Source organism: Dryobates pubescens, chromosome 32, assembly GCF_014839835.1.
Source record: "Dryobates pubescens isolate bDryPub1 chromosome 32, bDryPub1.pri, whole genome shotgun sequence".
Classification (NCBI taxonomy): domain Eukaryota; kingdom Metazoa; phylum Chordata; class Aves; order Piciformes; family Picidae; genus Dryobates; species Dryobates pubescens.
Window position 1 is genome coordinate 8,771,942 of NC_071643.1, and position 23,048 is coordinate 8,794,989.

At 43.8% G+C, this 23,048-nt stretch overlaps 1 protein-coding gene across 3 annotated transcripts in view; it reads left to right on the forward strand.

The window, feature by feature from the left end:
• Positions 1–23,048, forward strand: part of DOCK10 (dedicator of cytokinesis 10) — a 137,690-nt gene that overhangs the window by 100,715 nt on the left and 13,927 nt on the right. For all 3 annotated transcript variants that reach the window (XM_054175530.1, XM_009897584.2, XM_009897586.2), the window contains exons 26-47: positions 972–1,085; positions 1,972–2,043; positions 2,623–2,769; positions 4,519–4,602; positions 7,336–7,432; positions 8,906–8,950; positions 9,542–9,717; positions 9,837–9,953; positions 11,281–11,392; positions 12,128–12,249; positions 12,335–12,449; positions 12,606–12,672; positions 13,219–13,266; positions 14,555–14,656; positions 15,303–15,427; positions 16,036–16,148; positions 16,841–16,978; positions 18,467–18,649; positions 19,971–20,081; positions 21,449–21,664; positions 22,271–22,328; positions 22,667–22,765. In XM_054175530.1, coding sequence (XP_054031505.1) covers positions 972–1,085; positions 1,972–2,043; positions 2,623–2,769; positions 4,519–4,602; positions 7,336–7,432; positions 8,906–8,950; positions 9,542–9,717; positions 9,837–9,953; positions 11,281–11,392; positions 12,128–12,249; positions 12,335–12,449; positions 12,606–12,672; positions 13,219–13,266; positions 14,555–14,656; positions 15,303–15,427; positions 16,036–16,148; positions 16,841–16,978; positions 18,467–18,649; positions 19,971–20,081; positions 21,449–21,664; positions 22,271–22,328; positions 22,667–22,765 — 2,461 coding nt within the window. The remainder of the gene's footprint in view (positions 1–971; positions 1,086–1,971; positions 2,044–2,622; positions 2,770–4,518; positions 4,603–7,335; positions 7,433–8,905; positions 8,951–9,541; positions 9,718–9,836; positions 9,954–11,280; positions 11,393–12,127; positions 12,250–12,334; positions 12,450–12,605; positions 12,673–13,218; positions 13,267–14,554; positions 14,657–15,302; positions 15,428–16,035; positions 16,149–16,840; positions 16,979–18,466; positions 18,650–19,970; positions 20,082–21,448; positions 21,665–22,270; positions 22,329–22,666; positions 22,766–23,048) is intronic.

Genomic DNA, 23,048 nt, shown 5'->3' on the forward strand with positions numbered 1-23,048 from the left:
AAAGCCCATTTAGCCTGTTTTCCCATTTCCAGCAGCAGTCAGAAGCCAATAACTGTTAATCTCTTTTATCCATCTGTAAGGAAACGAATACTTCAGAAATGCTGGTTTGGGAATAGGTAAGTTGAGAATTGTGAGTCACTCAGATGCAATCATAATGCAAAATTATATTGACTGAAATAACTGGACCCAGGCCTGTCAAGCTGCAAAAGCTTGTGGCATCTGCTCTGCAATATTAAAAAGATATTTACCAGTGCTACTGCTTTCTTTTACCTACCTGGCTGGATTGAAAAGGTATTTCCCCCCAGCTGATTCACTGGCAGACCTCTGGCTATAGGGATGGAACAAAGCATCCCAACACCAAACTGTTACCTTAAAATGTTGAGTAAAACTCACTCTAGGTTTATGAGTTCTGAGAAACTTGGTAGGTAAATTCCTCTCCTGAGGACTTAATTTCTACAAGGGCTGTAGTTTTCTCCCTGTGTCAGCTCCAGTGGGTGCTCTAAGCCTTTCAGGATGAACAGTTCTTATCAGCTCTGACTGGCTCTCGCTGCTGAAAGAAAGGGGCAAGTGAAAGTTAGCCCTGACTAGGTGGGTGGAAAATCCCCCATACATCCTCTGCTTACTCATTCTGATTTTCCTCTGGTTAAAAGGCAGTTCAGAGGTCTCAGGACTTTATGCCCTGTTGAAAAAAAATTAAATCATGATGCTGATTTTAAGCAGAAATTCCTCATGGTGAAGCTGAAATCACCAGGAAGGTGTATTCTAAACTGAGAATTTTGGGGCAAGAGATTTTGTGTCCTTACTGCTGAGGAAATTAAGCTTTATGTGAGTCTCAAGTTCATTGGAGATGCTTAGGCAGAAAAGATTGTCAGCTCTTAGTGATAGGTAAATAATTTATCTTCTCCTGCTGAGGCTTTTTGTATTTGTTTTAATGCACATTTTGAGAGGTTTTATTTTTCCTCCTTCTACAGTATGTGTTCAGGACCAAATCATTTGAAGAAAGAACAGTTCATGAAGAGCTGGCCAAGAATATGACTGGTCTGCTGAAGTTAAATGACCAAGTAACAGCAAAACAAGTTTTAAAGGTGACTAATAGCTGAATTAGCACACTTACAGTTTTACTACTGATTTTCTGCATGGAACTTATTTGTTGCGTTTCTTTCTCCTCTGCTTTTCACCTGCATGAGCTTTGCCCAGATCACATTCTGCAGTGATTCAGCAGACAGACTTACCAGTCTGCCACAGTTCCTCAGCATAAGACACCTCTCAGGAATGGTGGAATGGTTTGGGTGGGAAGGGACCTTTAAAGATCATCTAGTCCAACACCCCTACAGGGAGCAGGGATATCTTCAATTTGATCAGGTTGCTCACAGCCCCTTCCAACCTGACCTGGAAGGTTTTCAGGGATGGGCCATCTACCACCACTCCAGGCAACCTAGGCCAGTGTCTTACCACTCAGTTTAAAAAACATCTTCTTCAGATCTAGTCTAATTCTACACAGTTTGCATAATAAAATTCCTCCTATGGCTCAATCTGAGTCAGAGACCTAATTCTGTGAGCAACTACTTTTAGGCTACTTTCCATATTTTCCAGTGATTAGGCACCCTGTATCTACAATGCCTCATTTCTAAGGTTACATTTATCTTTATTTTTGTTTGGTTTTTAATTTTTAAACCCTGCAGGTTAGGCAGTGTGTCAATAGTAAAATCAGTTCAGACTTGAGTGGGGAGGTTGACTCTCCAGGAGAGCCACCCTCCAGGAAGACCTGCAAAGGCTGCAGGAATAGGCTAGCAAGAAAGTTAGGAAGTTCAGCAGGGGAAGAAGTGCAGGGTCTTCCACCTGGGAATACATGTAGAGTTTCCCACTATGCATCAGTGAGAAGTGGAGTCCATCTACAGAGAGTGGTAATGTGCCATAAAGTATTTATCAGATGATCATTTTGCTAATCTCTTTTTTGCTTTTTCTGAACAGCATTCCTGGTTCTTCTTTGCAGTTATCTTAAAATCAATGGCACAGCACTTGGTTGACACCAAGAAAACAAAGGTAGGTAAGTTAAGTAGGCAATCAGTCTTTTATGGAAAAGATACAATGTGGAATCCTAGGAAATACACAGAGTTGGACTCTTGACTCATCAAAGAAACCCACTGTTCTATTTTGTAAAATACTGAGTTTACCCACAAACCCACTGTATTACCTGCTGAGACTCAAATCTGTTCTTGCTTGAACAGAGCTGGTGGCTCAAAAATACAGTTGCATCAGCTTTGTAATGAGTGGGCTAGAATGGAATTGAGAATTTCAGCTGGTTACCCAACAGATAACTGTGTGGGGGTGAAATAGGTGACCAAGAAACTCTGCTTTGAGCAAACCTTTTATTGATGGAGAGCATTGCTTTGACCTCTCTTCTGCCTGATTGTCAAAGATGCTTTTGGTAAATAAATAAATACATGTTTCCTGGGAAATAGTATTTTCCACTTCCCTATGGACTTGGTGCTTCCTTTCAGAGTTGATATTTAGAACAGATCCACAGAGTGTGTTTTGTTGTCTTTATTCTTGGCCTGATGCACTTCGGTGTTTAACGTGCAAGATCGTGCCCTCTCACGTGATGATCTGTTCCCTGTTTAGGCTCATCGAACCCAGAGGTTTCCAGAAACCTTTCAAACAGAGGTGGACACACTTGTGATGGTCTTAGCAGACCATGTGGCTTGGAAGTACAAAGATGCTCTTGAAGAAACCAGGAATGCGAACTACAGCACTGCGAAATTTCTCAAGGTGAGATGTTCTGTGCCTTTATTTCCCCACACGGTGCAAACTTGAGGCTCTCCTCATCTAGTCAAAGGGAAACAATTCTGAGTGAATGATAGCTCGATTTCCCAGTTTAGTGTGGACCTATAGTTCACTTTTTCTGTGCCCTTGGGTCTTTGAGAATGCAAAAGTCTTCCTTAGAACAGTTCTGAGTAGCTGTTGAGCATGGGAAAATTGCCATTCAATAAGCTGTGTGGCCAGATACTTGATCTGAATTTCAAATGATCACCCCCCCTTGATGGGGTGATGTGCAGCAGGGCAGTGGTCATCCCCATGCACTTGGAACTGATGAGGCTGCACCCTGAACACTAGGTTCAGTTTTGGGGCCCTCACTACAAGAAAGATACTGAAGTGCTGGAGTATTTCCAAAGAAGAGCAAAAACGCTGGTGAAGGGTCTAGAGCACAAGTCTTGTGAGGAGCAGCTGCAGGAACTGGAGCTGTTCAGCTTGGAGAAAAGGAGGCTGAGGAGAGATCTTCTTGCTTTCTGCAACTCACTGAAAGAAGGTTGGAACGAGGTGGGGGTTGGTCTCTTCTCTCCAGTAACAAGTGACAGGACAAGAGGAAATGGCCTCAAGTTGTAGCAGAGACAGTTTAGGTTGGACATTAGGAACAATTTCTTCCCAGAAACATTTGTCGAGGCCTGGAACAGGTTGCCAAGGGAAATCCATCCCTGGATGGATTTCAAAGCTGTGTAGATGTGATGCTGAGGGACATGACTTCGTAGAGACCTGGCAGTGCTGGGTTAATGATTGGACTTGGTCTAAAAGGTGTTTTCCAACTTCATGCTACCATTCTGTCCTTCTACAGAACAGTGTATATAATACACACTGAAACCCAGGCTCAATTTGTTTTATGATTCTGCTTTGAGGCAGGGGGCACTTCATCAGTGGCTGTGTGCTGATGCAGATGTTCATGCTGTTTCTGTGTTACTCAGCTAAGCTGTGAAGACAGTGATGTTGTGCTAGATGCTATAGCGTATGACTGTCTTCTAATTGCTATTTGAATATGATCTGCTAGAAAGAATTACAGAGGTTAGAGATGATAGGGCTTTCTCTAGGCTGGAATTGCAGCAGCTTTGTTTGAGTGCTGTGTAGCGCAAGGTTCAGGGCTTCAGTAGTTCTGCAGAGTCCAGGAACACAGGAGGGAATTCCAGATTGCATTCCCTATATGACTCTGCAGGGGAAAAATGTTGGTAACTGCAACACCAAGGCCCTCAAAAATGTCAATGACTTCTCTCTGTTCAGCCCTATCAGTCACCAGGAGCAGTGTTCTTATCCTAAAGCAATGCAGTGGCATATCTGCTGCTGAAGAGATAACGGCTCACAGGCAGCAATTACTGTGACTGGAATGATCCCTTGAGCCATTGCTGTCACCAAAGGAGATGTTCAGGTCAGCTTCCCTCACATACCACCTCTAGTGATAGAGAGTTGCAGCACGTGAAAGAGTTCCATTAGATAAGGATTCTCCTTGTGCACTCTACACTTGAGAGTTACTTCAGACACTGAAAATCAAAAGCTTGATCAGTTTTCTGAAAAGTCAAAATTCAAGCCAGATTCACAAGTTCCCTCTTTCTCCTTGTGCTGCTATCAGACTAACTTCACAAATGATTCAAGTTTCTAGGTGATAGAAGGCAAACAGCTGGGAAAGTGAAGCCATGTACTGCTTTTTTGTTGGCTGTAAAATAATGGTTCCTTTTTTTTCCCTCCCTTTCTTAGCGCTGTTTTACATTTATGGATCGTGGCTTTGTGTTCAAGGTGGTCAACAATTACATAAGTATGTTTGGAACAGGAGATAGCAAGGTATGCTTTTGACTGTTTGATCTTTGTTCTTTCCAAAGTGACTTGTTGGCAGGATGTTCTTTTATTGAAGCTATTTATGATATATTCCATGGCTTGAGCATGCTTGGAACTCAAATCAGTGAAAACATTTGCTGTAAGTATGTGCTAAAACCTCTTGGTTTCAAGCTGTCTCTCCCATTCTCTGGGAATAACCTGCTGGCTCTGAACTCACTGAGCCTCAGGAGCAGACTCTGCAAAGACTGCTCAGAGCAAAGCATGCAGAAGGCTGAATTTAAGCTTTGATTCTCTGGAGAATACACTTGTGGTTTGCTCACAGAATCACAGAATGGTTTGTGTTGGAAGGGCCCTTAAAGGTCATCTAAAGCAACCCCTCTACCATGGGAGATCTGGGCCTTTAGAGGCAATGAGTGAGATTATTCCAGGTTTGCTTTGCTTTTTACCAAAACCAGCTTCCATGCTGCACTTGGGTCTTTCACCTCATCTCTGGAACAGATGTACAATGGAGCCTCTCACTATGAATGTTATAGCTTAAAGTCTATAACTCTGTAAATAATATTATGCAATCTGAGAATTGTTGCCATATTGCAACCTTCCCTCTACACATTCAACCACAGAAACAGAAGTTTCATTACAAAAGCTAATTAATGGCCAGTGGAAAAGCTTGACTAAGAGCAGAGCTTGGCACCTTCTTGGCAGTGAGTGCCACACAGAATCTCTCCAGATTTGCTGTCCACACAGCATCCCTCCAGCATTGCCAGACAGTCAGTATCCCTCCATCTAGCAGCCATCCAGCCTTGCCAGCCACCCAGCATCCCCCCAGCACCACCCATCATCACCACAGCAACACCAGCCACCTAGCACCTGTCCAGAGTCACCATCCACTCAGCACTCTTCCAGCCTTGACAGCCAACCAGTACTCCTCCACCCATCATCCTTCTCAAGCTAGCTACCAGGGTGTGTGGCAGCAGAACCACTGCAGAGCTGAGACAGATGTACCACTGGAAATGTTTTTGTGGTGTTTGCAAACAACAACAAAATAAAATCTCCCTGACCTCAGGGAGAAAGGTTTTATTTTCAGGCATCTCAGCAAGAATCATTAGTTTAAACATACTGCAGGTTTGTTTTCTGTGTCTTCTGCTTCTTTAACTGCATTGTTTATGTCTCAGAAAGGTGGTATTACAGTGGCCTCTCTCCTCAGCACATTTGACAGTGCCTGAATGCCTAGTTTGTGGACATATCAAGCTATAGAATGCCTAGTTTGTGGACATATCAAGCTATAGAATGCCTAGTTTGTGGACCTATCAAGCTATAGAATGCCTAGTTTGTGGACCTATCAAGCTATAGAATGCCTAGTTTGTGGACCTATCAAGCTATAGAATGCCTAGTTTGTGGACCTATCAAGCTATAGAATGCCTAGTTTGTGGACCTATCAAGCTATAGAATGCCTAGTTTGTGGACCTATCAAGCTATAGAATGCCTAGTTTGTGGACCTATCAAGCTATAGAATGCCTAGTTTGTGGACCTATCAAGCTATAGCACTGCAGTTGGAATTTATTGTAGTGGTGAATGAAACACCATCATTTCTGTTCCACAGAAACACCCCTCCCAGTATTCCATATTTTGACATTTAAACATTGCTTGGAGAAATATTTATTCAAAAGTTGAAATACCTAATTAGAATTTAGTTAAATGTGCACTCAAAATATCACAGCTCCTCTTGGGAAATGTGTTTCAGGGGCTTCATGTCTTCATTTGCCATCAGACCCTGAATTGCATGTCCAGCTGTGATCCTGCCGTGGTTCTGCAGCAAAATAAAACATTTCAGGAAATCATTTCCCAGCACCTGGCAGGCCCTGAAAAGTGCCTGTTCCAGGCAGCCCAGGCTGGTGGTGGCAGCAAAAAAGCTCCAATTTGATTTTGACTTAACCACAGGAGAACTAGAAGACCTTTACAAATACTGGCTGAGGCTGGGGCAAATGTTTGACTGAGAACAGCGATCTGAGAAGATGGAAATCATTTATTGCTGGGTATTGTGTGGTTTTGTATCTCAGGAACACATCACTGAAATGGGAATGATAAATTCTTGAGGTAGTTCCAAGGCTCTACAAAACAATCAGGGAGGGCTTCTTGGAAGGGACCTATGAAGGAAATAACACCAAAATTATATAATGAGCTGGAACTCACTGGTATCAAGAGAGGAAGTTTTCACCACTATAAATGAAGTTTGGATCTGGCCTATGTGTCTGAAACTTTTTTGGGTGACACAAAAAAAAGGGGGTGGTGGGGAGGGGACAGGCACAATAATTAGTTATGTCTGATGTATTTGAGACGATGATGTCCCAAATCTATGTGAACTGGAGAAGGTACTTTGCTGTGATTATGTGGTAGTATAGATCATATGATTGGATAGTAGTATATGCCATTAAAAGACCCAGTGTAGTTTTAAATATGCCTTAAACATTTAGCTTGATCAAGTTTGTATTTATCAGTACATCTTCAATGAAAAATCACAGCTGAGGAATCCAAAAAATCTTGTTTGACTGTGACAAGTTTGTCCAATGAGAGACAAAACCAAATGTTTCTTTTTCATGCAGCTTGGCATCACCAGCCATAAGGTTTTGTTGTTGGGTGTGAGTAGGAATTTTGAGGTAGAGGTAAAGAGTAGTGCAGTGCTTGTCTTACCACTTTCCCTGGTTTAATGTGATCTGAGTCACTGTGCGTTGTGATTTTCAGATTTTACATCAGTTCAAATTTGACTTTCTACAAGAGGTCTGTCACCATGAGCACTTTATCCCTCTCTGCCTGCCCATACGGTCTTCAAACATTCCTGGTAAGGCACCATCCCAGTGGGGGTTATCTACAAAGGTCAGTTCTTGGGAGATCCAAAAAGTAGATCACAATTTAACTTTCTGAAGTATCATTTCATCAAGCACAGAAGCCCCAAGTGGCTTTTCAGGCGTGGTGCTTCAAGCAGTGTGATAAAGCCAACATCATTGCAGTGTGCCTGCAAGTAAGTGCAGCTGACATCCCAGCTGGGCAGTGGGAAGAGGGAACCTTCCCCTGGAGGTTTTGAGGTTACTGAACTGGGCCATTTATGAGGGCTAACTGCTGAAGCTGCAGTGGTCTGGTGAGCTGGGGAAGGGGTTGGGCAGATACCCAGGAAGAGGAAGAATCTGAGGCAGTGGTAAGGGGCATTGTGAAACTACTGTTTGGGAACAGGCTTTCCTGCTGCTGTAGGGAGTATGACTTGTCCATGAAACAACCACTTCTGTGTGTGGAATATCTGACTGGACATGAAGCAATAATTTGTGAACATCAGATAATAGACTGCTGGTGCTTTTGCCTCCAGAGTGTGTCTAGGACAGGCAGGCAAGTCCCATGCAATAGTCCTTTTCTCCCAAATGCAGCTACTTTCCTGGCCTCTGACAAGCCTGGTCCTCAGGTACCGCAGTGTTACCTGGAGCAGTGAGGCCAGAGAGGCCCAGTCTAGAATCTGTTAGTAATCAAGGCAAAGGTACACTGTGTGTAACCCACATTTTGCAGAGGCATGAATGGGTTTTCCTTGTGCTCTAAGTCCACCCTGCCTATGCCCCAAAGTCAGCAGCCACCATGCAGTCTATCTCATGCACTTGTATCTGCCATTTTGAGCCAAACTTTGTGGCCAGTGCCCAGTACTGGGTGCTTTTCACAGAATCCCATCATGGTATGGGTTGGAAGCAACCTCTGGTGATTATCTAGACCAACCCTCCTGCTAAAGCAGGGTCATGTAGAGGAGATTGCCCAGGATTGCAATGTCATGGAAAGTTTGGAATCTCTCCAGAGGAGACTCCACAACCTCTCTGGTCAGCCTGGTCCAGTGCACTAGCACCCTCACATGAAGGAATTATCTCCTGTTCAGATAGAACCTCCTGCATTCCTGTTTATGCTTGTTGCCCCTTGTCCTGTTGCTGGGCATCACTGAAAAGCATCCAACCCCAGACTCTTGGTTTGCAGAGGCTAGGATTTCATCCCTGGGCACAACCCCTTTTCCCTTAGGATGTGGTTCTTTAACATGCTGAATGTGGAAGGTATCTTCCAGAGGAAGGCAGAATCATCCCTCCATGCAGCATCTCTCTACCATTGTCTCCATTTTGCTTCACTTTCCAATGGCAAAAAGTGAGCTCATCTTTGACACTCAGCTTTGACAGTAGAAGCTCTTTCATTCAAATCTGAGTCAAATCAAGAATTTAAAATAAAAAAACAAAAATGCAAAGTGTGTGCTTAATTTTTGCTTATTTTTGGTTTCTGCTTATGAAAAATGAAGACCCCATGACACCTTCCGAATCAGCACAGGACTATCGAACGTCAGGTATGAACACAGCAGCTGCCTGAGAAGTGAGCAGAGTTGTTCATCGAGACCTTGAAGATTTACTTTGCTGCCCACACACTCTGGCAAATTTAGGCCAAAATTATTTACTCTTCAAGTGGAATAAGCCTGGGTCTGGGTAGTGTAGAACTCTTTTGGTTAGAATATGGGAACAACAATTTGTGCTCAGTGCCTCCAAGAAGTGAGGTATTGTTATGTGCAAGCATTTGAGATCCTGGTGTGGAAATGTGCGTATAAATTGTGAAAGATGCATGGTTTTGAGAAATAATCCTTGATTCATTTGTCCTAGCAAGTGAGGGAGGAGAGTAGGTCAGTCAGATCAGGAAATCAAGCTCTAGCAGTCGCCGTCGCTGGGGGTGTTCAGGGCGAGGCTTGACAGGATGCTTGGTTCCATGGTTTAGTTGATTGGGTAGTGTTGGATGATAGGTTGGACATGATGATCTCAAAGGTCTCTTCCAACCTGGTTTATTCTATTCTATTCTAAAGCAATAAAAGTTGTTGACAATATGGGAGATGGGATGGGGCTTGTAACCTGTATATTAATTTGAGCGCTGTTGCCCGTTCTGTTCCAAGATATTCCGGAGTACACCTTGACCAATGAATTTTGCCGCAAACATTTCCTCATTGGAGTCCTGCTGAGGGAGGTTGGGTTTGCCTTGCAAGAAGACCAGGACATTAGGCACTTAGCTTTGGCTGTGCTTAAAAACTTAATGGCAAAGCATTCCTTTGATGATCGATACGCAGAGCCGGTAAACAGCCTGTTTATTCTTTTTCGTTTGCTTGTTTGTGCTGTAGCTAAACAGATGTAGAATGTCCTGAGCCACAAGTTATTCCTCAGTTTCTTCAGTTCTATCTTCTATTTTTTCAGGCAAAACAGGCCCAAATAGCAAACCTGTACATGCCACTTTATGGCATGCTTCTGGACAACATGCCAAGGATATACATGAAGGATATGTTCCTTTTCAATATCAACACTTCCAATCAGGTAATTTATGTGGTCTTTCAGGTCAGGCTCATGTCTGACCTAGTCAGTTTGGTGGGAAAAGATCCAAGCTTCTGTTGGTCACAGATCAGTCAATAAAGTGCAGTTCTGAAAATCCTGATTTGTTTGCATCTGCAGTATTTGATTTGGAAGGTCTTCACCTACAGAGCTTCTGTGGGATCCTAGGATTTCTTTCTGGCAAGGTATGGACTGTGGGTCTGGAACAGTCCCAGGGCACTGACTGTCCCAGACTGGAAGCTCAGCCAGCTCAGCCAGTCCATCCAGTCCATCTGACCTGGCACCACAGGCTGGGGACTGAGGACTCTGTCCTCAGGCAGGTCCCTTGAGAGGTGGCTGGGACACAGTGTTGTAAAGAAAAACTCCCATTGCCCACAGTTTCACTGGTAGAAAAAATGGACCATGAGCTATACCAGGAGACAGGGAGTGCCCATGGGTAGCTCAAGGAGGGAAGGGGCATAGAACCACTGTTGGGTTAATAGTTGGACTTGATTGTAGAGGTCTCTTCTAACTAAAATGATTCTATGAAAGATCATAAACCAGCTTTACTTTCCCATAAATTGTCTGCATAAAATGCATGTGTGGAGGAGCATGTTTGTTTATTTCTTAGAAGTTTAGATGTGTTATGATTATAGCCATGCTTTAAAAACTAGGAACAGATTTCTGCAGGGCTGTTGTGTCTTTGAATACTCCCAGCAACAAAGTCTGTTCCATCTGGTCACAACTAACAGTGGTTAATTCTTCTTCCCTAGTGCTCTGCTAGTGTTTGAGGAGCAAATACAGCATAGATCTGTGCTTAAAACTTCAGTTATTAGAGGGTAACTATTTGGTATGTTATGGTAAGCCTTGTTCTTTGAAGGCTGTCATGGAATCATAGAATGATCTGGATTGGAAGAGACCTTAAAGATCATCTAGTTCCCAGCCCCATGCCATGGTAGGGATACCTCCTACCAGAGTAAGTTGCTCAAGGCCCCACCCCTAACCTGGCTTTGAACATGTCTTGTGGCTCCTCCTTCACATGGCCTGTGTCTAAATCCTAGGCTGGAGGGAGAGCTTAGATTTGTTGTGTTGGAACTGAATGAGCTGCAGCAGAGAGGTTAAAAGCCTGTGATGAACCAGTGGGCAGAGAGACAAACCACTGTGGTCCCAGCACAGGCTGTGTAAAGCTGTCCTGTATCCTGCTGGTGTAGAACTCCTGTGTCTAAACAACTGAGAGCAAGTTTTTGAGCTCAGAGTCCAAGGCAAGCTGCCCTTATGGAAGTTATGTGTGATCTCATGTCCTGGAGTTCTTTCTGTTGCTTTCCAAACACAGGGATCTAGGGATGACTTGAGCACAGCCGGGGGATTTCAGAACCAGACAGCAATGAAGCACGCCAACTCCGTGGACACCTCCTTTTCCAAAGATGTTCTGAACTCCATCGCAGGTATAAATGACAGACTGACCATGCACACAGGCAGATTTCTGTGTACCTCACTCCATTGTGCTTTCTGCTCAGGATTCATGGAGGACATCATTAACCTGTTCTGTGCAGTGTTCAAAGAAACATGCTGTGCAATGTTTCTCTACCCTTGGGGTGCTTTTGGATTGACTTCTATTTCTCTCGTGGAGCTGCTCTTCTACTGCTTCACTTAACTCCCATGCCTTGGAACAGTGCCAGTATTAGGCTCTCACAAATCCCCGTGCCTGGGTTCATTCTTGTAGTCTCTGCCTGACTCAAGAATAGTTCCAAGGTTTCTCCTGCAAACTCCTGCAGTCTCTCTGAAATGAGTATCCTTAGTTTTTCCAGGCTTAATGGAAGGGTAGAAACACAAGTTACTTTGTTCACTCATTTCAGAATTCAGGGAATGGACACCTTGGACCTCATGGACATCTTTCCACTGATTTTTGTGGCTCTAGGACAGGCCTTAGGGAATGCAACAGGCCACTTTAATTCCACGAATAAAGGCAAATCAAGTCATTTTACTGCACTATGTCGCTTGTTTTCAGTACTAAACATACCCATCAATAGCTTTGCCATTGGAAGTTCAAAGCACTGGTGATGTGATACATTTGACACAAATCCAGCTTGTGACACGTTTTCAGTTCTCCATTTTTCTTGTTGGTTTTTGTCTCCATAAATGTTTTCATTTAGCATGTTTGCTGTGACTTTCATTTACAGCCTTTTCATCAATAGCTATCTCTGCAGCAAACCATGCTGACTCCAGAGCTTCCTTAGCAAGTCTTGAATCTAACCCAAGTACCACTGAAAAAAACAGTGAGAGAACTGACACGTGTGAAAAGGTACCTGTGCAACTGTTGAGAATGGTTACTGGAGGTGGAAACCTGTCACTGTGCCTAACAAGGCCCTGTGCTGTCAATTCAACAGATCACGAGACCTTTGTCTTTGATTGGATCAACTCTTCGCTTTGACAAGCTGGATCAAGCTGAAACTAGAAGCCTTTTGATGTGTTTCCTACACATTATGAAAACCATTTCAGAAGGTAAGAAGAATGTCTGCCCACCACCTAATTTACCTTGTTGTAAAGTATCACACTGAATCCAAACAAACAGATGAGAATAATAATTAGTGTATTTTTTTCAGGCTTTAGGTCGAGTTTATTTCCCTCTAACAGATATATTTTGGTACCTCCCTGTAGATGCACTGATTTCCTACTGGTTGCGAGCACCCTTCTCAGAAATCACAGACTTTTTCAGCATTTTAGAGTAAGTTCACTTTGTGGTTGTTTGATTTTGTGTTAAAGTGACTGCTACAAATATTTTCTATCTTGAATTTGCACATCTAGTAGAGTAGGCCGAGCTGGCTCCTGCATCTTAGATTATTTTCCCATAATCTTTCAACATCCTAATGAGATCTCATTAATAAAATCCACATCCTCCAATATGTTGATCATTTCCATGACAGGGGCATGATGCTTTGGGTACTCCTCCTAAGAAAAGAGATTAGATTTGGGGTTGAGATACTGTTCTTCTCTTAGGAAAAGTGCTTAGTTCCCCAAAACTTCCAATCCATGAGAAAGGTTGTGCAATGTCTTCACCAAGTAGGAATCTTCAGCCATGGAGAAAAGGAACAAGGGTGTGGGAAGTGGTGCCTCATCTTGTGCATCCCTGCTCTGGGAACTGCTGCATTCTTGTCTGTTTGCTTACTAGGAGGTGCACATCCCTCAGGTCTCTCTAAGACACTATGATTCAGCATGTTGTCATCATTAGGAAGGCTGTAATGGCCATAAAATGTGTCATCTTATCTTTCAGGGTTTGCTTGCAAAATTTCAGATACCTGGGAAAGCGCAACATCGTGAGGTAATGCTCTAGTTACAGGCTGCCATATGTACCTTGCAGCATGGAAATGTTACTGCATTGTGTTGGGACTGGATGAGGTTAGCATTGTAATTGTCAACTCTCTCCTGAAAGCATTGCTCTGACATACTGAAGACAATGTATGTGTCATTGGGTGGAGGGGAGCCTAATGAAGTTCACCAAGGGCAAATGTAGGTTCCTGCTGCACCACCGCAGGTTAGGGGTTGATCTGCTGGAAAGCACCTCTGCAGAGAAGAACCTGGGAGTGCTGATGGGCAAGTTCACCATGAGCCAGAAATATGCTCTTGTGGCCAAAAAGTCTGGTGGTCTCCTGGGATGCATTAGAAAGGAACATGGCCAGCAGGTTGAGGGAGGTTTTCCTCCCTTTTCCTCTGCCCTAGTAAGGCCACATCTGGAGTACTCTGGCCAGTTCTGGGCCTCCCCATTTTGAGACAGGGAACTACTGGAGAGAGTCCAGCAGAGCCTACAAAGATGCTGAGGGGTCTGGAGCATATCTGACAAAGAGAGGCTGAAAGACCTGGGGCTGTTTAGCTTATCAGTATTGAAAGGGCAGGGGTCAAGGGCATGGGGCCAGGCTCTTTTCTGAGTGGTGCCCAGCAACAGAACAGGCAACAGGCACAAACTGGAATCTGGGAGGTTCTATCCAAACATGAAGAAAAAATTCTTTCCTCTGAGGGTGCTGGAGCCCTGGAGCAGGCTGCCCAGAGAGGTTGTGGAGTCTCCTTCCCTGGAGAGGTTCCAAACTCTCATGGACATTGCAATTTTGGGCAGCCCACTCTATGTGACCCTGTGAACTAGATGATTTTTAGAGGTCCCTTCCAACCCTAACCATTTTGTGATTCTGTGATTTAATACCCAAGATACTAGGCCATTCCCAACCATATTTCTGTGCCTATGCTAAACAAAGGTTCTTGAACACTGTGTTTTCCATCCATACAATGGAAAGAATAGATTTAATAGGCATAAACAGATGTTCCACAGCAATAAAAAAGTAATCTGCTGTTTCTACCCACTGTCTGAAGAAGTGTCAGATGGTGTTCCAACTGTGAAATGGGAAATGCATGCTTTGTCTCAGCTGATATTTCATTTTAAATTTAGTGTTAGTCCTCTGAACTTGGCTGTATGTCATATTGTGGAAAAAGAAAGGTCAGCAGATGAACCACTTCATGCTGCATGGCAGGTTTGGTCAGGGCTGTGGCTATTCTTCAGAGACAAGGTAAAAATCAGTGTCACGTTCCATAAGAGATAAACAGTTATTTTCTCTTCACAGGAAAATTGCTGCTGCTTTTAAGTTTGTTCAGGCCACCCAGAATAATGGAACCCTTAAAGGTTCAAACTCCTCTGGCCAGGCATCAGGTCTGCTCTCCCAGTGGTAAGGGCATGTTGTATTATTAACTCCTGTACAGCCACAGTTGTCATCCAGTCCTTTTCACTTTCACAGTGTTGACTGAAAAGAAGTTGACACCACACATAACACACTTAGAGCCTCCAGAGCTATAAACTGTGGAAGAATTGAGTGCCCTGAACTTCAGCCTGACTTAGAAGCTGTTGTTTGTAATGAGATGTTCAGAAGAACCCTTAGATAGTTTTAGTTAAGTGTTGCAGAAGCAGTATCTGTTGGTTTTAGCTCAGGGCCCTCTCTGAAAGGTAATCCAGGTTTCCCCAACTTAAAGGAATTTGTAGGTCTGCAACTTTATGCTTTCATGGAATCTTACTGCACATCTCAGTTTCTCTCTCAGTTTTCTGACCATCAGCCAGCTCTTGAAGCTGGTGCTTTCTTTTCATAGTGCTCAGTGAGTGTTTTGTCTCCTGTGATCACAGGAAATCACAACACATCTGTTTGTTCCGTGCACCTCCCCAACTTCCTTCTTCATCTATTTTCTCTCAAACATTTTGCATTACTTTGTATGACTTGCCCTTTGAGAAGTACTGCAGAAAGTTCTGGTATGGCTGAGTTCTGTATAGGCATGAGAATTTATTCTTTATCTCTATCTTTTAACCATACATTTCCATTTCAGGATGCATTCTACTTCTAGTCACGAGGGCCACAAGCATCACAGATCTCAGACGTTGCCGATAATCCGCAGCAAAAACGCACTTTCTAACCCCAAACTCTTGCAAATGATAGACAGCAACACTGCAAGTGAGTACAAAACATTAACTTACTTCCCTCTGGAATTCTGTGGGGTGTAGATCAGCCTCTCTAAATCTGTTTTCAAGAGTGCCAGTGAAGAGCCTGAACAGAAACAGAGCTGCTGACTGCAGTATTTTTTTGGGGGAGAAATTTGCCATGCAGTTTGATTAAAGTTTATTTAAAACAAACCCCCTAACATACTGAATAGTCTTAATGAGATGTTATTCCCCCCTTCCCACCATCTCTGACATCTGTGGCTACAAACCTTGCTGTACAAGCAGATGTGCACTGGCTGAAATACTACATTTATCAGATTTATCAACTAAGGTGGCCTTTCCGTACTGAAGCCTCTTTAAATGATGAGATCAAAGTCATCCATCCCACTTTATAATTGGGTTTATCTCCTCCTTTGAGGACAAACAGCAACAATGAAAGAAGATACTCACATCACTGGTGCAGCTGGTGAGCAGCTCCTGTGAGCAGTTTCCTTCCCAGTGCCCATTCAGTTACATGTGCACCTAGAAACCCCATCTCTGCTGTGCTGAGGCTCAGTGGCCAGACTGCAGAACTACATCATCTTCACACTTGTTGGTCATCTTGCTTTTTACCTGTTGCAGGCAGCTCAAATGAGACAGACATTGTACAGTATGTGGACACTGAGGCAAACATTGCCACAGAAGTTTCCCTCACAATCCTTGACCTGTTGTGTCTTTACACTCTGAATCACCAGGTATGTTCTGCTGTCTCATTTTCTGCTTGAATGGTGCTAATGTGGGATGTGTGGTGTAAGGCCTGGAGGAGCAGGCAATTAAATGTCTGAGACAGGAAGATAGGGAAATAGATAAACCAACCCTCAGAGAAGGTATTTTATGAAGAAATTGACTCCTAACAGCCAAGAAGGATGTGGAAGAACATCATCCTAGGTATCCAGGGCTATATACAGCCCTGCTCTGCATGAAAGTGTCACACATACACTAAAACATCCCCTTATCTGAATCAGAGTTTTCCTACTAGGTTTTAGACATATGATTTCCATACTGCTTCCATCTCTTCAACCAGCAGGGTAGATTTCTACCTCTTTAAAAATTGCTTTATGAGCATTGGGCCAGATGTCTTGCTGAAGATCTCACAGCTACAACACAGCATGCAGGTCCTTTTTAATTGGTGTCTCCTGTCTGCCACCCTAGCCCTGAAACCTTGTGTGTATCATCCACAAATACACTATGAGCTTAGGAAAGTGTTGTCCTTGAAAGACTGCAAGTGAAAGGAGGCTGCAGCAAGCTGGCAATGCCTCCTCCACTGGGAGTTTGCACTGAAAAAAACCATTGCCTAGGGACACTCCAATATATAGTCCTGCAGATCATTCTTCTTTGTGTTCACATTAATAACCAGAATGTGCTGTCTTGTCTGTGAACTTTCCAGAGGCTGCTCCAGCAGTCTGATTGCCAGAATGCATTGATGAAGAAAGTCTTTGACACACACATGCTCTTTCTGCAAATCAACCAGTCAGCAGCAGCTCTCAAGCACGTCTTTGCTGCCCTGCGGCTCTTTGTAGGCAAGGTAACTGGGGGTTTATTCTCTTAGTCTGACCTATTGATATGTTGAGGTACTGTGGAAGAGTTTTGAATTTTATTGCTGATTAAAAGTTTGCAATACCTGAAAAATCAGTTGTGTTTTGGGAAATGAAAAGTTTACTAAGATGGTGGAGCTTGAAAGGTTAATAGATAAGGAATGTCCGTGTCTGTGACACCTGGTTATGGCTTTCATGCTGTAATCACCCGTGGAAGAAAGCTTGAAACCCCAGTGCTCCCGTGGTCTTCATGGCACACATCTGGGTCATAGAATCCAGATTACAGCTGTCCTCAGAGAAGCTAGCAGGAGAGTATTCCACACCCTTCACCAAAAGTTCATCCTGACTGTTGCAGTTTTACAAGTACCTGATTGTCAACATCAAAGGGGTTTGGGACTAAAACAAGCTTGTGTGCCAAAGTGTTTCTTTCCTTGCATTGCACATCTGTAACTGATCACAGGCAGTGAGACACTTGGTGCCAACTGCAAAGGCTACACAAGTTTCAAGTCATCAACTCAGATGAGATCACCTCAAAACCAACCACAGTGTAGCACACAGGTAACAGTTGCTGTGAGGAAATGAGAATGAAGGCACACTCGTCTGACATCCCAGAGGTTTCTGTGAAATGCTGCAGCATAGATCAGGTCAAACCATGTGGCCTCCTTCTAGTTATCTCGGGGGGAAAGCAGGAGGAAATTGTGCTTCTGCAAGTAACATGACCTGAGAACACAGGAGAAAAACATAAAGTGAACCATCCACAGACAGCTTTAAACTACATACCAGACAGTAAGGACAGAAGATGAAAGGAGGAGGAGTAAATATCCAGGATTGCCCTTTTCATTCATCCTGTAGCTCTTAGGATTATAGTTCTGCAGGAGCTGGAATCAGTCATGGTTCCTGCAGTTAGAACCTCTTGAGATACTTGAGATCTGTAGCCAATATATATGCATCTTCCACCTCACCTTGGGCTGTCCTCTACTGTGTCGACCCTGCTGATAAACAGTAGATACGGTTTGGAGAGCCATCCTTCACTCCGTATTGTCTCCTGCTGTTTAGAACCTTGACTGCGGGAAGGTTGCCAGCTGCGCTATGCTACTCAATTTTCTTTCTCTTGATCACCTTTATGTTAGTGCAAATTCCCCCCTGCAATTTTCCTGCTTAGTTGTTCTTCATTCCTATGGTTGGCTGCTCTGCTCTTACTGTGTGCCAGCTGGTGTCTGGACTTCCTGGAGGCTAGGCTGATCCTCGCAGCACACACAGTGTTTGTGTGAAGTCCTGTGTGCTAGTTTTACTTAATCCTGATTTGCACATGGGGCTGTGTTCACCTGCTGGCTTTTTTTTTTTCCACTAAACCCTGGTGTGAATGAATGTGGGAGAGTTGTTTTCACTGAGAGCTTAACAGCAAAAAGTGTTGAATCAGAATAACCATCCCAAGGCCCGAGAGCAGGGCTGAACAGATTCACGCCTTTTTCCAACAGTTCCCATCAGCGTTCTTCCAAGGACAAGCAGATCTCTGTGGCTCACTCTGCTATGAAATCCTGAAGTGTTGTAACCACAGGTCACGTTCGACTCAGACAGAGGCATCTGCTCTGCTCTATTTCTTCATGAGGAAGAACTTTGAATTTAACAAGCAGAAATCAATAGTCAGATCCCATCTGCAGGTGAGTGAGGTGTGAGCCCCTCAGTGTTTAGCTGATGTGCGTTGGCATTTGTCATGATTATTTTTATGCGCCGTATCAAAGCAATCCTTGTGGAGTCCTCACTCTGTGGTAATTCTCTGCAGCAGCTCCATTTTCCTGCCAAGTCTGCAGACACTGGGCTGGATTCTCTGTTGTTCTTGGGCTGCTCGGCTCTGTTCCAGGGACAGCCAGCAGCTGTGAATGCAGCCAGAGAGCCAATAAATAGCCAGAGAGATGGCTAATCTTGATCCATGTGTGTTGGTTACAGCAGGGAGAGCAATGCTGAGGAAGGAACTAAACAGGATTTAATAGTGTAGTAAAAGAAGGACAGAATCCCATCTTGGGAGGGTTGGAAGGGACCTCTGGATACCCTGTAGTCCAACACTCCTACTAAAGCAGGAGCAGATTGCCCAGAATTGCTGTGTCCAGGCAGGTTTGAAATCTCTTCAAAGAAGGAGACTCCACAACCTCTCTGGGCAGCCTGTTGCAGGGCTCCATCACCCTCAGAGGAAAGAATTTTTTCCTCATGTTTACATAGAACCTCCTGGGTTCCAGTTTGTGCCTATTGCTCCTTGTCCTGTTGCTGAGCACCACTGGAAAGAGTCTGGCCCCATCTTCTTGACTCCCGTCCTTTAGCTGTTGATAAGCATTAAGATCCCCTCTCAGTTTCCTCTTCTCCAGACTAAACAGCCCCAGGTCTCTCAACCTTTCCCCACCAGTGAGATGCTCCAGTTTCCTGATCTTTGTAGTCTTCTCTGGACACTTTCCAGTAGTTTCCTGTGTCTCTTAAATTGGGGAGCCCAGAACTGTACACAATAGTGCAGAGGCTTCACTAGAGCAGAGAGAGGGGGAAGAGAACCTGCCTCGATCTGCTGGCACTCAGTGCACCCCAGGAGATCATTGGCCATTTTGGCTAAGAGGATGCCCTGCTGGCTCGTGGCGAATTTGCCCAAGCTGACTCCCAGGTCCTTTTCTTCAGAGCTGCTTTCCAGCAGGCCAACCCCTGACCTGTACTGGTGCACCCCAGGAGACCATTTTCCTTCTTGGCTACCAAGGCACATTGCTGGACAGAATTGTGAATGTGCACAGTGCACTTCCACTGCCAGATGTGTGTGGTTACAAACGCTGGACAGGTTACTCACCGTCCTCATGTCTGTGCATGTTGTCTTCTTAGGAGAGGCATAAAAGCATATCTCTGCTAGCCTGCCACATCAAATCCTATTAAACTAGGGATGAAAACCTCTGCAGAAAACATTTTTTTTTCCTGTGCTAATTGTGCCCTGTGCTTGCTCCCCCCGTGCAGCTCATCAAAGCCGTGAGCCAGCTGATAGCGGACGCGGGGATCGGCGGGTCGCGTTTTCAACACTCACTTGCAATCATAAATAATTTTGCTAATGGAGACAAGCAGATGAAAGTAAGAAATGTGGGTTTTTTGTCAATCACTACTTCTCACAAAAGGTCAGCAATTTCAGGGGAACGAGTGGTTTGGTGAACCAAATTGGTGGCAGGGATTTAAGTGTTCCTAGGGTCCTTTTTCAGGCAGCCTAAAAGTCCTGAAGCTGTTTGTGGCTCAGAAGCTCAGTGATTGAAATTAATTTCTACACCAAAAAAGAGATTTTTATTTGAAAGCTGTATTATTTGTCACTCACTGCTTAATTTGTTGATTTGCCTGAAGTCAGAGATCATGTGTAATGAAACAAAATTGCTGTTGGCCAGGAATTTTTAGTCTGCAAACTGCCCCTTTAGTCTACAAACTGCCCCTTTAGTCTGTTCAGTTGGGCTTGTGACGGCTTACTAAAACCCTGAAAAAGGCTTTTAGCTCTTGGATTCATTACCAATATGCATTGTCTGTACTAAAGGTGTTGGGCAAAAATTCCAGGCTTTAATTCTTAGAGTTCCCATTCAAACATTTGGTAGCATGAATTTATACTTTGGGGGTGTTTTTCCTTTTCTGGAGGTGACTTCAGGGTATCTTCTCTGAGACTGGTATAAGCAAATTGATGGATAGTTAACATAAGTGATTTGATGTCTCAGTTAATAAGATGCAGTTACAATTGTGTTTGTTTTCAAAGTCCAGCTTTGATTTCCCAGCACTGTAGTCAGTAACATGCTCTTCTCTATGTGACACTGAGGGTGGAGGAGAAGGAGGGGGAGAAAGGTCTGAAACTAGAACTGTATTTCATTGCCTATCCAAAAATGAGAAACAACTAAGCTGTGTTAAACATGTTGAGAAGAGCTGACATGAGTAAGACAGAGACCCTGTTTTAATCTTGGGCAGTCCTTTATTCACTGTGGTGAGACTTGTTGGGTGTGTGGTTCAGCAGGACTGTCGACAGCACACAGAATCACAGATTGCATTGAGTTTGAAGGGACCCTCAAAGGTCATCTTGTCCAACCTCCCTGCAGTGAGCAGGGACACCTCCAGCCAGAGCAGGCTGCCCAGGGCCACATCAAATCTGATCTTGAAGGTCTCCAGGGACAGGGCCTTAAGCATACAAGAATCTGGTTCTAAGTCCAGGAAGTGACCAAGCAGCGAATGTTTCAGTTTGAAATGGTAGTACAGCTGGGTAGGATGTCTAAATAGGTGCTATGACACATCAGTAAGAAAAGAGCAAGGATTTGGGTACAACATCCATGCTATGGAGCTGTGACTCTGCTCAAAACTTACTGAATTAGGGAAAGAGAAAATTGTCTTCCATAAGCAGGACTTCAGCTTGTTCAGGGATGCTGCATGTGGCTTTTTGGATGGTTTTAGTGATGCATTGCTTATCTTTCCCAAAGAACGTTAATTTCCCAGCAGAGGTGAAGGACCTGACCAAACGCATCAGAACTGTTCTGATGGCCACAGCACAGATGAAGGAGCATGAGAAGGACCCTGAGATGCTCGTGGATCTGCAGTACAGCCTGGCAAATTCCTATGCCAGCACGCCTGAGTTACGCAGGACATGGCTGGAAAGCATGGCCAAGATTCATGCAAGAAATGGAGATCTGTCAGAGGTAATTTCAACAAAGGAGCAGGCTCTGTAAGACAACAGTAGTGCTCTAAGAGAGTCACACACTGTCTCACATCTGCTTGACATTAGGGGAAGACAGGTTTTAAGAGCCACACTTCTCTAGGTGTTTACCTAATGCTGACTACCTGATGTGTGCTTGAGCAAGACGTGAAGATGCTGGGGAAGCTGAAGCTAAAGAGGCACAGCAGCTGTAGTCTGATGAGGTTCTGAGCAGTGCATAAATTACATGAAGGATTTTCTTCTCCATTACAGCACAGGAGAGGAGCTTCAGCTATGCTGTGCTGTCCTTTCCATCAGAAACTGAAATGAGAGATGCAAAATTTCAGTGCTTAACACAGAAATATCTTAATTGCTAAGTATCCTCACTGGTTTTCAGAGCAAATGTCTCCTTTTCCTAAGACACTGTGTGAAATTAACACTCAGAAAAGATGTAATGATTTAGTCCTTTATTTTCTTAAGTGGTTGTATCAATTTTCTCTTCCCCTTCCTGCAGTCTGACTCAACAGTGTTTAAAGCACCTTACCAGATGTGTGCTGTAAGTCAAGCAATGTCCTTTAACCTCTGCATGTATCTTGGTCTCTCCTTACAGGCTGCTATGTGCTATATTCACATTGCTGCTCTCATTGCTGAGTACTTGAAAAGAAAGGGTAAGGCAAATATATTCAAAACCAACTATGTGCCTTTAAACATTATTGTTGAAAGTCATTTTTGGCTATCATGCTTTCCTTCCTTTTATATATATATGCACACACAACATTCTTAAAGCTGCTTGAATTCTTCCCAAGTATTTTATTGTTAAAATATATGGTAAAAGCCAGTCTTAGCACTGGAAGAGTCAAAGTGTGTGTTCAGTGTCAAGAGAGTTCATTGAATGTTTAGTAAGGTAGTGCTAAAAGAGAATGCTTCACTTGTTTGTCATTATTCAATATGCATGTATTAACACATACCAGTAGCAGTGTACTAATACCATCTTACACTATCATAGGTTACTGGAAAATGGAAAAGATTTGTCCCTCACGTATGCTCCTGGAAGATGGTCAAGTCTCTGATAGTAATGTCTTACTAACAACTCACAATGGAGGAAGTGAGTGCTCTAACCATTGCCTGTTCATGGGTCACATAACATCATTAGGGAATCACATCCCTGTTGTCCTACTGAGCTGGAAAAATTATCTACCAAAGCACAAACATTTGTACTGCATGCTGGTGGCTGTAGTAGCAAGTTGAAACATCCTGTATTCTGTTGCTGATGCTCTTTGGCTTTGGTTTGGTGATTTGATGTCTCTGGTTAAGTCTGCTCTTCATGGGGTCAGAGGGTGTTCAGCACACAAATCCATGTCCAGTTCCTTGGCTATCCAAAGCTGGGA